The sequence below is a fragment of the Suricata suricatta genome, chromosome 11 (genome assembly GCF_006229205.1).
Source record: "Suricata suricatta isolate VVHF042 chromosome 11, meerkat_22Aug2017_6uvM2_HiC, whole genome shotgun sequence".
Taxonomy (NCBI): domain Eukaryota; kingdom Metazoa; phylum Chordata; class Mammalia; order Carnivora; family Herpestidae; genus Suricata; species Suricata suricatta.
The window spans coordinates 25,542,939-25,559,353 of NC_043710.1; the positions used below are offsets into that span (position 1 = coordinate 25,542,939).

Genomic DNA, 16,415 nt, shown 5'->3' on the forward strand with positions numbered 1-16,415 from the left:
GAGGCAGTGGGTGAATCTCTAAGAGAAAGGATGGGAAGAAGTGGTAGGGGAAGAGAATCTTCTGGGGAGAGAAAAGCCAGGCCAAGCTTGGAGGAACCAAAGTATATGGCAGCTTCCTAGGAAGATACTTGGGAGCAGGGCAAGAGGCAAAGACAACAGAGATGAGACTCAAGGCTGGGTGTTGAAGCTGGTCCAGAACCTAGTACATTTGATAGGGACAGAGCTCCTCACATCCTTCCAGCCTGGGGTTGGGATTGACCCTAGAGGCTGGGGTGGGGCTGGATTTAGAAAGAAGTCAAGAGATGTCAAGTGAAGGGAGAAGGGGACTGAGGGGCTAGGAAGTTACAAAGTCTATGTCCTGTCTTTCTGATACTGATAAAAAATACAGTAAAAAAAAAAAAAGGAAGCATTCTAACCATTTTGACCATGAAAAAAACGATGAGGAATTAATAAATCACAGGTTAAATCCAAATGAACTGGGTCATTTGGGGTTTCCCAACTATTTTGGATTTCTCATTGCTTTCCATTTGACTTCTCAACATTCTTCCTCCTTCTTGTGTTAGGCAGTAGAAAGATACTTTTATACGTAGGCTTTTTCTACAGTGAAATATATGAGCAATGCATGAATTTGAGATAGCACTAAACCAATATAGACATAACCTTGGCAGAGACTTTATTGACTAATTGGTCTCTGCAGTTCTAATGTGGGCTCCAAAGTTTGCATGATATTCCCCAAGCCTCAACAAGCCTTCCTTTGTTAATCTATGTACTCTGGAATCTGCTTACCCAGAGTAAATGAGGAGGAGAGGGAAGAGCATACTTTTGAGTTTGGAATGAAACGGAATTCATTTTTTTCAAGAAACTAATATCACTGACAGTTCAACTTTCTCTTGTGGGAAGTGTTAAGGAATGCCATAATTATCCTAATGCCTCATTTGCAGAGTAACAGGCAAGTGAGAAGGTGGTTCCCTATGTCAGGAATGGTGAAGGAGGGAGAAGAAACACGTGTATTGTAATCTGTCCTTCTGTGTGATGTGATTCACTCAACAGGTCTGATAGGGTTTTTCATTGCTTTTGGCATCGCCATGGGGAAGATGGGAGAGCAGGCCAAGCTGATGGTGGAATTCTTCAACATTTTGAATGAGATTGTAATGAAGTTAGTGATCATGATCATGTGGTAAGTGGGCTTGTCCTTATTTCAGTGTTGGAGGAGGGTGTCTGAAGGTCTTGGGATCCTCAGAAGATAATGGAGCAAAGGGCTCTCTGAAACAAACTTTGAGAAAAGGATGAAAATCTTTTTTGGGAGCTTCCCCTGGAAAATGGGTTGGAAGACTATGGCCTGTCCTTGGGCCAGATCCTATCTGCTATGTGTTTAGTATGGCCTACAAGTTAAGAATGGGTTTTATGTTTTGATGTTGCTGGGAAAAAAAAATCAAAAGAGTAATAATGTTCCACAACACATGAAAATTACATGAAATTCCCCATTCAGGGCCCAAAATAAAGTTTTATTGGCACACAGCCACACCCATTCGTTCATATATTGTCTGGGGTTGCTTTGTGCCAAATGGCAGAGTTGAGTAGTTCAGACTAAGACTGTGTAGCCTGCAAAGACTGAAGTGATTACTATTTGGCCTTCATATAAAGTTTGCCTATTCCTGCCTGTGGGAGAACAACAACAACAAAAAGTAAAAAAAGAGAGACAAGCTGGAAAAACCAATTAGTAACACTGAACTTGAGCATGATGAGGAAATACTAAGATAAGTCCAAGATACCAAGGATGATACGGCATAACGGAGGGGGTTTGGAGGGCATTTGGAAAGACCACTATGCTAATATTCTGGTGTCAAAAAGCAATGTATTGTAGACTTACGACTCATGCAGGAAGAAAAAGAGGCAATTCTCAGGCCATGCAAATAGTGAAATCACAGAGGCAATATTAGAATTATAAGTGCTCTTGGAAATCTTGTTCTACCCTCTAGTTTTATAGAAGAAAAGAACTGTGGTCCAGAGTCACTGAATCTTGATTCTTTAACATCATCGTGATGATTATAATCATAAGGGTTACCAGCTATTGATCTCCTTGTATCTGCTAAGAGCCAGGATAAGTGCTTAGTACCTACCAAATGTAACCCCAATAGCCCTGTAAGGATGGCATTATGACCCCCATTTTACAGAAAAGGCCCCTGAGGTGTATTGAGGTAAATTAATTTGCTTAAGATGATAGAGCTAGTGGGGAGAAGAGCTGGAGTTCCTATTGGTTTCATAATCCTTGGTGCCTAAGTGGGTGGCTTTTTTATTTGAATTATCTAAGCAGTACTGTCCCTCCTTTATTTCATGTGTGTTTATGGTCAGTGGTTCCAAAATCTAAGGCAGCCTGGGAGTGTCCACTCTTTCATAGAGGAGGCTGTACCATCTTCAGAACCCTAGTGTCCACTCTGTCTCGGATGAAAAATTTTTATATGCATTTGTTCCCGACCTTTATGATAGTCCGATATGCCTGCCTAGAAAGAAAGAAAACCATTATTAGACCAAACGACATCTGTGTCATATATGTCACAGGAATTTTGGATTACAAATTCTCTTTCTCTGTGTGTTCCCATCCTATTCACCTTCCCCAGTCCTCCTCTTCCTCTGAGCTTCTTTTGCTTCTGCATGGTGCCTCCCACTAACATTCTATCTTCTTTTTCTCTTTTTCCTTTCCTTGGCCCCTACTCCCACTTTACAAGAATGAGAATCTGCTCTTGACTTATTTTTTATCCCCACAGAACCCAACGTTTTGATGTGCCAGTAGTAATTCTTACTAAAACCTCAGGAGTCTTAGTAAGCTGAAGGCCCCAGGGTCTCAGATCAAGATGTTCCTCATATGAGTGAAAACATATGATATCTGACTTTCTCTAACTTATATCACTTAGCGTAATACCCTCCAGCTCGATCCACGTTGCCACAAATGGCAGGATTTCATTATTTCTCATTGCCAAGTAGTATTCTATTGAATATATAAACCACATCTTCTTTATCCATTCATCAGTTGATGGACATTTAGGCTCTTCCCATAATTTGGCTATCATTGACTTGAGAATCTACCCCCACAACCAAGACTACACTGTATACACTGTATGTTAGCCAACTTGACAATAAATTATATTAAAAAATACACTTCACAGGAAAAATAGAAGTATTTATTGAATGAATAAATGAGTAAATAAGCAAGAAAAGAAAGATGTTATGTTCCTCATGATTTCATGAACCATATTTACTGGCCTGGCTTATTCAGATCATTGCTTTACTGTACTTTTAAAACATGGACAGGATGCTGGTAAAATAATGTGGTTTTGTTTTTTTTATTACTGTACGGATTCTTCAACTTCTCAGCAACCCTAGATTTCTGAATCTTCCTTTTGTATGAAAATGTAACATCACATACTACGTGACGGTGACGTTCTAAAAACGTTTAGAGTCTTTGACATCTGTCTGAACTTGCGGAGAATTTAGTAAATAATGACGCAGAATATGCCTCTTGGTAGTGAACATTAGGTTCTGCACGGGTCTCCTGGAATTTTGAGCAGAATGAACATCTTTGCTCTTAAACTACAGTTTGTCTTTCTGTATAATGATGCCAATGATGTGGGCAATATCATTTCCACTGAGCCCCTGAAGGAAAGGAAATGTGGGAGATGAGTCATGGAATGAAGTGTGTGCTCACTTCTCCCCAGGGATGAGGGGTGTGGATCAAGGTTTCCTAGTCACTGAAACCAAAGCTCCTAAAGATTTAGCATCCAATCCCAGGAGATACAGAGCAATTGTGAGTCAGGAACAAGGACTATGGGATGATTCCTGACAGCTGTTCAGTTACCTCATCTTGGCAAACAGTCAGGAGGGTGTTAGGTGACAGGAGATGCCAATTCTACACGTCTTTTTCATTCCTGAGCTGCCTCGTCAGCATTTGATAGCGACGTGTGTGAGATGGTTTGGGGTAGGACAGTCAGTTGCTCTTTAACTGACCCTCTCAAATCTTAAATGATCAGAGTTCTTTTGTATTCTTCTCTGTGTGGTAGTAAAAATAGTATAATAGCAAAATATAACATTGCAGAGATCACTATTATTCTAATAATAGTTATCACTAAAGTATAACTTATCATTATTAAATTGTTGCTCTATGCTCAGTACTACCTCAGTGATTATACTGTACCTATTTATTACTGAGGAGCTAATTATTATCATAATTATTAAATCATAAGTAAGATTTGCCAAATTCCTGCTATATGCTTAATGCTTTTCCAGTTACTTTCCATACATTAACTCAGTTGTTTGGTCTCAATAATACCTAGCAGAAATAGGTCCTTTGGTTAATCCCATTTTCCAGTTGTGAAAACTAAGCACAGAAGATAATTTGCCCAGCATTGCACAGCTCCCAGTAATGGGAATTGTACGGGAGTGGTGTTTAATTCAACTTCTGTCTGACTTCAGATTGGAGTGAATCTAGGATCCTCCTATTACTAACTGTGTGACTTTAGGTGAATTAGACACATTCTAACCCCCCCATTCTGATCTGAATTGATGGATGAGAGAATCAGTGTCTTAGGGTTGCCGTGAGAATTAAGTGAAATTGTGACCAACAGTAACAAAGCATTTCTCATATGCCAGGACCTGTCTAAACACTTTCTATGAACCAGTATGATCATCGTTGTTATTTTGCGATTATCCTTACTCCTGTCAATTCAATCCATATGCTCTGTTTCTCTGTGTCTAGGATCCTTTAAGAAGTCTAAAAGGCTCTCTGATTCATCAAAAAAGAAAAACCCATAATTTCAGCATGATTTTCATATCCTCATTTTTTTACAAATTTCTTTAAAACATTTTTTTTCAAAATCTGATAACCTTAAACAGAAAGTAAAACATTTTATAGTATCACCACTCTAGAAACATAAAGTGAGAAGTGAGATCTCTGCCCACTCTTTCAGTTCTCCCTCCCTTTAAACCCACCACTACCATCCATCCATCCAACCATCCATCCATCCATCCATCCATCCAACCAGCCAACCAGTCAATCATATGTACATCCATTCTGTCACTCCATAAATGTTTTTGAGCTCCTTTTTCTATGCTTATAACAATTTTGGTAATGGTGAAGAAAACAGAGAAATATTCTGGCCTTCACAAGGCCTAAATTCTATTGAAAGGAAAAAGAGAAAGAATAAGAAGAAGCAAATAAGAATTCAGACAACAGTCAGTGTTACAAAGTTAGTAACCAGGAGGGTGGGACAGAGAGTAATGGGGGATGCAAGTATGGCTTGGACTCTATCCAGGGGATCCAGGAGGGCTGTCTAGGGAAGTGACTTTTGATGAAGATCTGAAGCTCTGTGAAGAACCGACGAGAGAATTTTTCAGGGGGAGGAAACAGCAAGTGAAAGGTTTTAGAAGGTCAGACGAAGGTTGGGAATACCTGTAATTGGTTGGTTGGTGGGGGGGCGTGGAAGGCAGTGAAGTTGGAGCGGTGAGCAGGAGGCAGATGCCATATGGCCTTGCAGGCTACCTTCATAAGTTGGGGTCTATTTACCTGCAAAAGGAAGTCCCTAGGGAGGCGGGGTGGGGTGGACTACAAGCCTGGAGGCCCTACATACTGTTTTCCCTCTATCCTGATCCAAAGTTCTAGTCCACACATAGTAACTCTCAGCAATCACTCCTTGAATAGCCAGAATGCCTGCCTCTAAGTGGACTGGGAAAAATGGAGATTTGTGTTACTTTTTTTGAGCCTAAGAACAGACAACACATTTAGGTAACTCTTAGAATATGTGTAGCACTTTGCTGACAGACTCTTCCATTTCTTAGTTCTCTTGGGATCTGTCCCAAACTGGGAGACTGATGTTGCTACTGAAAACCAATAGCGGTATGGGACAGAACCAGAGTGACTTTATGGCAAGACTGAGGAAGTCCCTCCACTAACCATCTAACAGTCTGATCCACCCTCTGTCCTGTGACTTAAAGTACTGAAATTAATTACATTAATGGGTTAAGACCAAAGGTCTTGAATAAATTGGAGCTAATGTAAATGGTTTCCAAAGGCTAACCAAGTAATATCTGCATTTCATCCGTTGTAGAGCAGATTTTTTTCCTTGAAGCATTGGTTTCTGAACACACCAGAATTACCTGGGGGAAACTTGTTTCAAATACAAAAGCCCGCAAGTTAGCTCCAGGAAATTCTAACTCAATAGGTATGTGGTGAGCCCAGGGAATCCATGTTGTTACCAGGCAGGTCAGATGATTCTGAAGCCGGTGTCTATGAATACACAGACACACTGAGGTCTGTGCACGTTAAGTTCTGTGTATGAGTTTGTGTTTGTAGAGTAGAGAGCAGTCTTGGGAAACACAACTCAGTAAGGACCTTAAGATGATGGGACTGAGGTACAAGGTGGATGGAGGCAAGAATGGATGATGTAATAGTAAGAAAAAGACGTGACAGGCCAGTCCTAGATGAATCAGTGGCTTTGATTCAGCCCAGAGCTGCAGATAACAACCAGTCTAAGGGCACTGTGGAAGGCATTCTGTCTCCTTGCTCTGCAGTGATGTCCTTCTAACTTAGAACCTGGTCCAACAATTACTGGGCACCACTTGGCTTCAGGAGCTTAACGGAACCCTCAGCCTCTTTAGGCACTTTGGTTTATGGCTTTGATTGTTTGCTTCATCTCAGGAGGTTTGAGTGGTGACCTCGAATCCTGGGAATTTGCCCTTTCTTTTCCATGAAGTGTCATTTTGAATGAGATAATTATACAGAAACCCAGGAACTCAGATGCTCTAGCTCCTGACTGAAAGCTTTAGCTGCTTGTTTTGAAAACAAGTGGAGAGAAGTAATGGCCCTAAAAGACACCATAGAGCCAAAGGCTCTTTCCTTATCCTAATTAATGGTCATGCTAGTTCTGGAGACCCAGGTGTTTGGGTTAACTAGGGCCCCTGCTTGCCATATTTATTTACCCTAACACTCTACCTTCTGGCCTTTGAATAACGCTCTCCATTTATAGTGGGAAACTAATGTTTCTCCTGGCGAGCTGAGTGCTCTGGAGCTAACCTGTTCCCTCTCTCTAATCCATTTGACTCTGGCTCAAATATGTTCTCCAGGGAGATTCTATAGCAGTCTAGCTTGGCAAAGAGCCTTGAAAACACTTTCTCTCCATTCTGCAAAAGGCTTGTCCCAGAAGGGCAGGAAAATTGAATGGCACCCAGAACACCTCATATTTGTGTTTTTCTGGACATCTTTAAAGGGTGATTGGTGCTTGGCAAAGAAATGATCTCTTGGTTTATGAAGATAAATGCTTGTTGGCTTTATTGGAAGGTGCATTGTGCTCAGTTACTTACAATCCCCTGGAACAAAGAGTTGGCCTCTGAGACTACCCGGCTGACCTAGGAGATGTTGTGACTATGGGCACACCAGGAGAGAGTAAAACGGTGGGAAAGCCAAGGGTTTAACAACATGGTAGCTTCCTAATGCCTGCGGAAACGGTCTTCAAGTAGCGCCAATCTTTACCCCAGGGAAACACGTGGAGGCTACTGGCTGGGAAGGGAGCAGCTTTTCTAAGGTTTGTTACTACATATCGTATTGTCAGTTACAAATCAGCTCTTTCGGAAGGTTCCCCTTGACAAATATTTTGCTTATAAAAACATCCACCATTGGGTGGCAATAGTCTGAGATGTTTTAGAATGCCACATTAACTCAGACTTGACTCATTAAACACAGCGAGGGAAAGAACATGATGTGTAATACATGTAAAAACAACATACAAAGCCTTCCTTGGTCAGCAGAGATGAATGGTGCTGATAAGGACGGGCACAGGATTTACATTTCAAAAATGTAAGCCTTGCAGCGATCCCACGAGGCTGGAGTTAGCCTAAGCCTCCACTTGCATATCTGTAAAATGGGAATAAGTCTCTAACCAGGCTCATATAGCTGATAAGTGGCTGGACAAACCTTGTGTCTTGCGTAAATGTGTTTATAACTCTCATCTACTCCTCATGTCTTTTCTTTAACCAGGAAAGGGCTTGCTTCCTGCACAATTGCAAATAAAAAACAATGATCACATCCAACTTGGGTGAGCGTCTTCCTTTCCTGACTCCTTTACCCTTGCTGACGGCCTTATCCTGGGACTTTGTTTGCCCCACAGTCTTTTTCTCAAATAAGTTCATAATTCTTACTAAGGTATCAACTTTCCCACAAACATTTTCATTTCAGTCAGAAGGTGTTACAGGCTGAACAAGCCTACGCTCCAGGTCTACCAGATTGGGCAACAGAGAAAGGATGTTGCCCAACAGTGGAAAAATATATTCAAGATGAGAGAGCACATGGTGAGCTTACTCAAGAGTGAGGACAGCAGCAAATGGTTTCCAAGCTCCCCACCAGACAGTAATAAGATAGAAATATAAAATAAGGTTATAGAGACTAACTCGGTGTACAGCAAATTGTTGGCTTATCTACAAAGAGCTACAATTGCTGGTTAAAGGGAAGTGGTTTGGCTCGCTGAGGGGAAAAAAACCCTTGGAGTTTCACAGGACCTGAATCGTTCTCCTCCTACTTCCTGGTTTTGCGGTCATGGGCTGGTTATTTAACTTTTCTGAACCTCAGTTTCCTCGTTTGCCAAATAAGAATAATGATACCTTGATTTCAGGGTTGTGGTAGGAATTAAATGAGGCGACGCGTGCAGAGCTCTTACTGTACCACTTGAGGCACGATGCATGTTAGCCAGGATTGCTGTTAGAGTAAGGACGGAAAGAAATACTTTCAGACTTAGAAGTAAGTAATAAAGCCACATTCCTCTAAATGTACACTCTGGCTCAGGGCGTTTCCTTGATTTGGCAGGTCTCGGTCTCTCTCTCTCTCATATTTTAATAAATTTCCTTTCTTCCAAGGCAAAAACAAAGCAAATTTGCAAGTGTATAGGTTGGTGAAAGTCTAGTGAGCTTTCTGGGAAGCTCAAAATGGATTTCCAGTTTTCAAGGAGAGTTGGGGGATCAGGGAAACCAAACAAGTGTCTCAAAGACATAACCTGTATGTCTCTCAAGCTTGGTGCTTACCCGGGAGATGGTAAGCTAGATTCTGTTATTCCTAAAAATCACCTGAGCAACAGAGTTTGACTTTGGAATTTTCATCAGGACAGCCCTTCCCCCGGCAGATCCATGGAACAGATTTCAGAGCGTACAGTTAGTCTGAAGTAAAATAGAGCAATGGTTGAATCTCATGGACTTTCTCCAGCAAAACTCTTTGTACTGAAATGCAAAGGGTTTTCCTCATAGTGCAGTGCATGGAAGGGCCCAGATTTAGGATCTGAATTCCATAAGGCTCTCTTCAATGCTGTTTTTGTTTCTTTTATGTTTTTCAGGTACTCTCCTCTGGGTATCGCCTGCCTAATCTGTGGAAAGATCATTGCAATCAAGGACTTAGAAGTGGTTGCTAGGCAACTGGGGATGTACATGGTCACGGTGATTGTGGGCCTCATCATCCACGGGGGCATCTTTCTCCCCTTGATTTACTTTCTAATCACCAGGAAAAACCCTTTCTCCTTTTTTGCTGGCATTTTCCAAGCTTGGATCACTGCCCTGGGTACCGCCTCCAGGTAGAGAATACAAGAAATCACCTTTCTTTCTCTCTGCTCATTCCTTTCCCCTCTCTGCCACTTCCTCTTTTCAAAACCTTTCATCACAAAGTTCAATGAGAACATGTTTCACGTATTATTAAAATATTTCTGGAAAAGATACATGCTGTGTATTTTTGGCTCCTAGGAATTGAGGAGCTTTCTGATGAATACTTTTTGCTGATATGCAATTGTCCTGGAAATATCTCATATTAAACTTCCCAGATGAATACATGCTATTACTATGCATGCTTAAGTTGCCACGTCTACCGTTGGTTTAGTTCCAAATTTTTTCCAGAAGGATGTAACAGGATATTATGCTGCATAAATTCTCCCACCTGTAATTTGAAAAATGCCATTAGAAAGTATCACTTTAATGGAGTTATGGTTCAAAACTGGAAAAATGAGCTTTTGCATGGGAAACATGTTAGGTGAAATTTTTGAAAAAACAAACCAGAAGTCAGCGAAGTCTGTGACCTCTGCATGAACCTCTAATGGACCATTCTGCCCCATTGATTTTGAGAAAATCGGGTTGGCATTGATTCAACTTGACATTTACTGAGAGTCCGTTCCTTCTTCATTAACTAAGTTCCAGGGTATCTGAAGCCAATGAGGACTCCAGAGATATGCAGAGGAAAAGAAATATCTTCTTGGACGTCTTCTTGGACTGAATTTAGCAAAAACAAACAGGAACAAATACATTAGAAACACCTAGTAATTTAGAATTTGAAAGACTAAGGAGTTCTATTGTTTCAGCCTGCACTAGTTATATTTCTGCACAAAACTAAGGGTCACAAATCTGAGACAGAGGTAATGAAGTAGGTGGCAGGAGGGAAAGCGGACGGCAGCCGCTCGCTCAGCCTGACCTGTAGAGTCACCAGTCAGCAGTTTCTTGTTGTTGAGCCCATGACCATGCGTTGCCAGTGACACGGTCACCCTGTGACAGAGAGTGACTGTTGTTTTCAAGGCTACTGAGCAGCAGTCAGGGTTTCCTTAAGTGACCCAACAGGCCAATAGTGGTGACCACCTGAGGAGCCAAATTGTATTTCCATCTTGCAAATCAACCGAGATGTTGACACTCATAGAACATGGGGGTTCAGACGGTGCTAAAAATATGTCCTAAAAATAGATCCTCTGGATCTAGATTCTGCATTTGATTTCCCAAGATGAAGGGCAACGTCCCAAATTTTCTTTTTCCTTCTTGGTCTTATAAATTTCCTATGCTAAGTATCTCTATCCATAAAGATACCCTCTCATTGGAGAAAAAGTAAATTTTTTTAAACCAATCATTTTTAGTTTTATATTTGTTTTCTGGTTACAAGAGTGGTATTTGCTCATTGGGAAAAAGTTCAGACAGTGAATAAAGTTTTGAAGGAGAAAATTAATATCACCAGTTATTCTCTTACCCAGTGATAATTGATAGCAACCTTTTAGTTAATCTTAACAGTCATATATTTTTCCAGGTTTTACTATATATATATGTCACAAACTGTATTTTTACTTATAAACATATTATAAAATTTCTATCAATATAGATCTTCCTACTATTTTTTAAAGGTGTAATAATATACCGTAGGTGCTGTAATACAACCCAATCTCCACTTGTGACGCACATTTAAGGCATATCTATTGAACAGGGCTGTGACAAGCATCCTTATAAATATATCTCTGCAAGCTTGTTTGATAATCCCCTCAGGATAAATTTGTAGAAGTAGAATTTCTGAGTCCAATGGTAAGCACACTGTTTTAAAACATACCACCAGTTTGTCGCTCAGGAAAGTATGTTAGTTTATGGGTGTGAGAGTATGCTTTTCTCCACCTACTTACTAGAACTGGACATTATCAGTCACATTAATACTTTCCAATCTTATTGGTGAAAATGATCTCATTGATTCTACATTTCTTTGATTACTAGTAAAGGCAAACATCTCTCTGTGTGCTTACTGGCCATCCTACTCTCCCCTCCCCAATGCTATGAACTATTTGTGATGGGCATTTCTTTGTTGGGGTATTCATCCTTTTCTGACTGGCTATTAACTGTCTTCACATGTAAAAATATTAACTCAAGTGTCACAGTGTCACAAATGATGTTTCTCTCTATCTGACATTTGTCTTGAAAATGTCTAAGAGTTTTTAATTTGTGTTTCATTGAAGTTGTTAGTATTATCATTTAGTACTTAGAATTTCAATTTTCTCAGGAACATCTCTACCAAAAGTTATAAAACATTATGTTATATTTTCTTCTAATGCCTTTGCAGTTTTGATCTTTCAAAACTTAACTCTTTCAAAAACTATTATCTTTCTTTGAATGACTAGACAGTTACCCATAGTACCTTTAAAAAATAAAGTAAATCTTAAAAGCATATGGGTAGCCCAAGTTCATATTTAAATCAGCCAAATGCTTGGGTTATCTGGCCAAGGCCACAGATAGAAAATGCATCCTCCTGACATCTGTTAAATGTCATGCTCTTAAAACTGCTCGAGGAAGAAAAAAAGATAGCCAAGTATCTGATAGTTATTATTAGCAATATTTGAAGACTGTCATGGTTGCTGAGGCAGGAGCCAAAAGCCACATCAGAATGTTGGAAGGACAGGAAAGAGTTAAAATTCTCAAGTCCCAGTTTGAATTCTTTGGGTATATATGGATACCCAAAGCCCCTTCAGTAAAGAAATTGAGAATATTTTCATGCCTTGTCAGTTACTTTCCCCAATCTATTTAATTGTCCAAAGACCTCTTGATGACATTTTGGGTAAATGAATGCCATAATAAAAATTATTATATTCTAGTCCTCCCAGAAGTGTTCTTAGATTCATATCCTTTAGAATGTCAGCCAATGACCACAGCTGTCATTTCAGACTAGTCATGGTGCCCTGGAAACCTTCAAAGGGGTCCTAGGAAACGCTGGTGTGGGGAGGGCCTGGGGGTGAGAGGATTAAGAGACACTAATGTCTCATTAAAACAGCTGGTGCAGCTTACCAGGTACAATGACCCCAACTTTTCTCCCTGGGCTTATAAGGTTTCAGTAACGAGAGGTCTCCAAATATTCATTTCCAATCCCTATCTAAGAGCAAGAAGGAAGCATAAGACAGACCCCTGACCTGAAATCGAGAAGAATATTCCCGTAAGATGCCTCTGACTTCCCTATGATTGTTATTAGGAGCTTGTGGGTCAGTGGTTTACTAAGATACAGATTTAGGCGACTCTAATTTTAGAGCTTCTGGTTCCTGTTTCCGAGTAGGCCCTGGAATCTGCATTCTGTTTAGCTTTTCTGAAGCTGGTGGCTCTCTCCTACTCCCTGAGAAACTGAGACCTCTGACAAGTGTCTATGTCAAGCTTGGCAAGAGCCCTAGTTCTGGCAGTAGAAGGAGGAAACTATGACTAAGTCTGTCAGTGCATGATAGAAATAAGTGTGTCTACATTGGAGGTTCCCCAATTCACTTTGCTAAGCTTTGAATAGAAAAAAAGACCAAAAAGAAAAAAGAAAAAAAAAAAACAGAAACAAAAAGAAAACAACCAAACAAAAAAACCCCAAACCAAAAAAACCCCAAAAGAGAGTGGACCACAAAGAACTCGCATGGCCGTATGGGTGTTCTGCATTTCTTTCCATATTACTTAAACTTGGAAGCAAATCCACCTACCCTCCCATGTCCCTCCCTCCACATAGAGATCATATTTTGCCCATCAGCAACCCTTATCCTTACAGGTCTCCTAATTTAGAAGACACACGAACATGTCAGGGGCTCTGGCCCTTGAGGCTGGTTCATGTAGTCATGAATTCCGGACAGGAATTCCAGGGAGGAGTGGGGGTGGGGTGGAGTCATTCCATATTGGGTCTTTGATTAGCTACAGAGCACATGCTTTTCTGCCCTATGTCGTTCGAAAGACTATATAGTTGGCCAAGACTATGTATCAAGGAGTTGGATTGTGTATGGGAGTCCCCAGTGAGCAGCTAGAAGCTCAGATTCAGGCTAAATGGTACTTAACATGTTTGTCCAGCATTCTCAAAATTAGCTTAGGGCAATTCCCAGAGGCTGCATGCAGCCGATGTAGTCATCTCGTTGGAAACAGTGTTTCTAGCATGAGATTATGGGTCATTCAAAAATGCCTCATTCCGTTTCACTGTTGACAGCTGATTGTTTCCTGACACACTTTTTTTTAGCAGCTCAATTAATGTGGGCAATCAGATGGCCTTTAATATTTAATCCAAGAGAGAAACACTGATCAAAGGAAAAAGAAATACTAAGTAGATCTTGAAAACCAGAACCAACAAAAAGAGTTTGCTGCATCTGAGCATCTTAATAAGACTGAATTTGAACCTCCAAGCAGTCGCTCTTTAATTTGCGTCCAGACCCTGCTTTTTGCATGTCACATGGCTTGTTTGGAACAAAAGAACAAAAACTTTGTGGTTGGCATTCCAGTTTGTGTTCTGTCCTGGTTCTCTAAAGTGGACGTAAACTCTTGTCTCTCTGTTTCTGTCTTTGTTCCTTAGTGCGGGAACTTTGCCTGTTACCTTCCGTTGCCTGGAAGAAAACCTGGGGATTGATAAGCGTGTGACCAGATTTGTCCTCCCAGTCGGAGCAACCATCAACATGGATGGCACAGCCCTTTATGAAGCGGTGGCCGCCATCTTTATTGCCCAAATGAATGGTGTTGTCTTGGATGGAGGCCAGATTGTGACTGTGAGGTGAGTGGGGTGTGAGTGGAGAAGCACTAAAACAACTTTTTACCCTATCCCTTTCCACACTACCTCCGTTTGACAGGGCCACTTGGATTTCAGTTCTCCTGGTAGAAGAATGATGAAGGAAATTACACAGAAGAGGAATTATTGGCTGTCTCAAAGGGAAAATATTGTGACAGGAAAGAAGCAGGCTCATACTCAGGCCTTCTGTTTGTATTGCACATGTGAAATTGCTTTGGAAATTTGATATTATTGATTTTTCACAATCCTGTGATGTTGTAAGGCAGCTATTTCTACGCCTGTTTAATAGATGAGGAAACACAGGCTGCAAGGAGCATGGTACTTTCTCCAAGGCTACCTTGTTAATGAGCCAGGAGGGCTGTAACTGGGGCCGACATCAGCTGACTCTGGATCCAGTTTTCCTTTCATTAAAATATGTTCCCTTCAGCATCTCAGAGGGTGATGGCAGAAATGATGAAATACCGGGAGGAAGAGATTCCCCAATATAGCATAAACCATTTTATTACAAATAAATAGCAAATATAGGTTCATGTATTTTTCCTATTTTTACCATACATATTCATTGTTTAAGACATTTAGGAAGAGGGGCACCTGGGTGACTTGGTTAAGCATCTGACTCTTGATTTCAGCTCAGGTCATGATCTCATGCTGAGATGGAGCCCGCTTGGGCTTCTTTCTCCGTCTCTCTCTGCCCCTTCTCAGCTCACGCTCTCTCTCTCAAAATAAATAAATAAACATTTAAAAAAGAAAAAAGAAATTCAGGAAGAACCCCTTCCCAAGAGGACCTTAAAAACAGATTGCTTCTATCAAAAAGAATGAAATCTTGCCATTTGCAATGACATGGATAGAACTAGAGTATATTATGCTAAGCGAAATAAGTCAGAGAAAGACAGTGATCATATGACTTCACTCATAGGTGGAATTTAAGATGCAAAACAGATGAACACAAGGGAAGGGAAGCAAAAACAATATAAAAACAGGGAGGAGACAAAACACAAGAGACTCTTAAATACAGAGAACAAACTGAAGGTTGCTGGAGGGGCCCTGGGTGGGGGATGGGCTAAATGGGCAGGGGCATGGGGGGACCCTTGTTGGGATGAGCACTGCATGTTATACACCGGGAATGAGTCACTGGGTTCTACTCCTGAAACCATTATTGCACTACATGCTAACTAACTTGGATGTAAATTAAAAAGTAAATTAAAAAAGGACAACACAATGCTTCTGGGGCACCTGGGTGACTCAGTTGGTTGAGTGTCTGACTCTTGATTTTGTCGCAGGTCATGATCGCAGGGTTGTGGGATCAAGCCACACATCGGGCTCTGAGCTAAGCATGGAGCCTGCTTGGGATTCTCTCTCTCATTCTCTGTCTCTCTCTCTCTCTCTCTTTCTCCTCCCCTCCCCCACGACTCTCCCCCGCTCTCACTTTCTCTCTCTCTCTGATGAATGAATGAGTCAGTCATTTTGCTTCTCCATAAACTTAGTCATACCTGTGTGCATATAGAAATTTGTCTAATCCTTACAACCACCCTCAAGGTCCACACTTGGCTTAGCTCGGACTGCTATAATGAAAGACCACAGCCTGGGTGCCTCAAACATATTTATTTCTCACAGTTCTGGAGGCTGGGAAATCCAAGATGAAGGTGCTGGCAAATTCAGTTCCTGGTGACTCTCTTTTTGGCTTGTGCATGACTCCCTTTTTGCTGTTGCTTGTCTGGCCTTTCCTTGGTGCATGGAGAGAGAGCAAGCTGTCTTATATCTCTGATAAGAGCACTCAGCCCTTATGGCCCCCTTACCCACAAAAGGCTGTGTCTTCAAACACCACCACACTGGAGATTAGGGCTTCAACAAATGAATTTGGTGGTGGGGGAACACAACTCAGTCCACAACAGTACTTTAGGGGAACCTCAGTTTCCTCATTGATGTAATGGGAACAATAATTACATGCTCTAGGGGGTTAGAGCATTGTATCTGGAACATAGTCACCTATCAATAAATGTAAGTTACTAGTATTATTGTTATTATTGATGCTCAATAAAATACAGTTCTTCTAGAATATGAAAAAAAAAAGTGACAGTGATATAGAGAGCACCATGCT

General features: G+C 41.0%; 1 protein-coding gene across 4 annotated transcripts in view; it reads left to right on the forward strand.

Annotated features, from left to right (window-relative positions):
* SLC1A2 (solute carrier family 1 member 2) overlaps positions 1 to 16,415 on the forward strand; it is a 139,485-nt gene that overhangs the window by 102,099 nt on the left and 20,971 nt on the right. For all 4 annotated transcript variants that reach the window (XM_029956658.1, XM_029956657.1, XM_029956659.1 and 1 more), the window contains exons 6-8: positions 1,051 to 1,177; positions 9,366 to 9,599; positions 14,108 to 14,302. In XM_029956658.1, the coding sequence (XP_029812518.1) occupies positions 1,051 to 1,177; positions 9,366 to 9,599; positions 14,108 to 14,302 (556 nt within the window). The remainder of the gene's footprint in view (positions 1 to 1,050; positions 1,178 to 9,365; positions 9,600 to 14,107; positions 14,303 to 16,415) is intronic.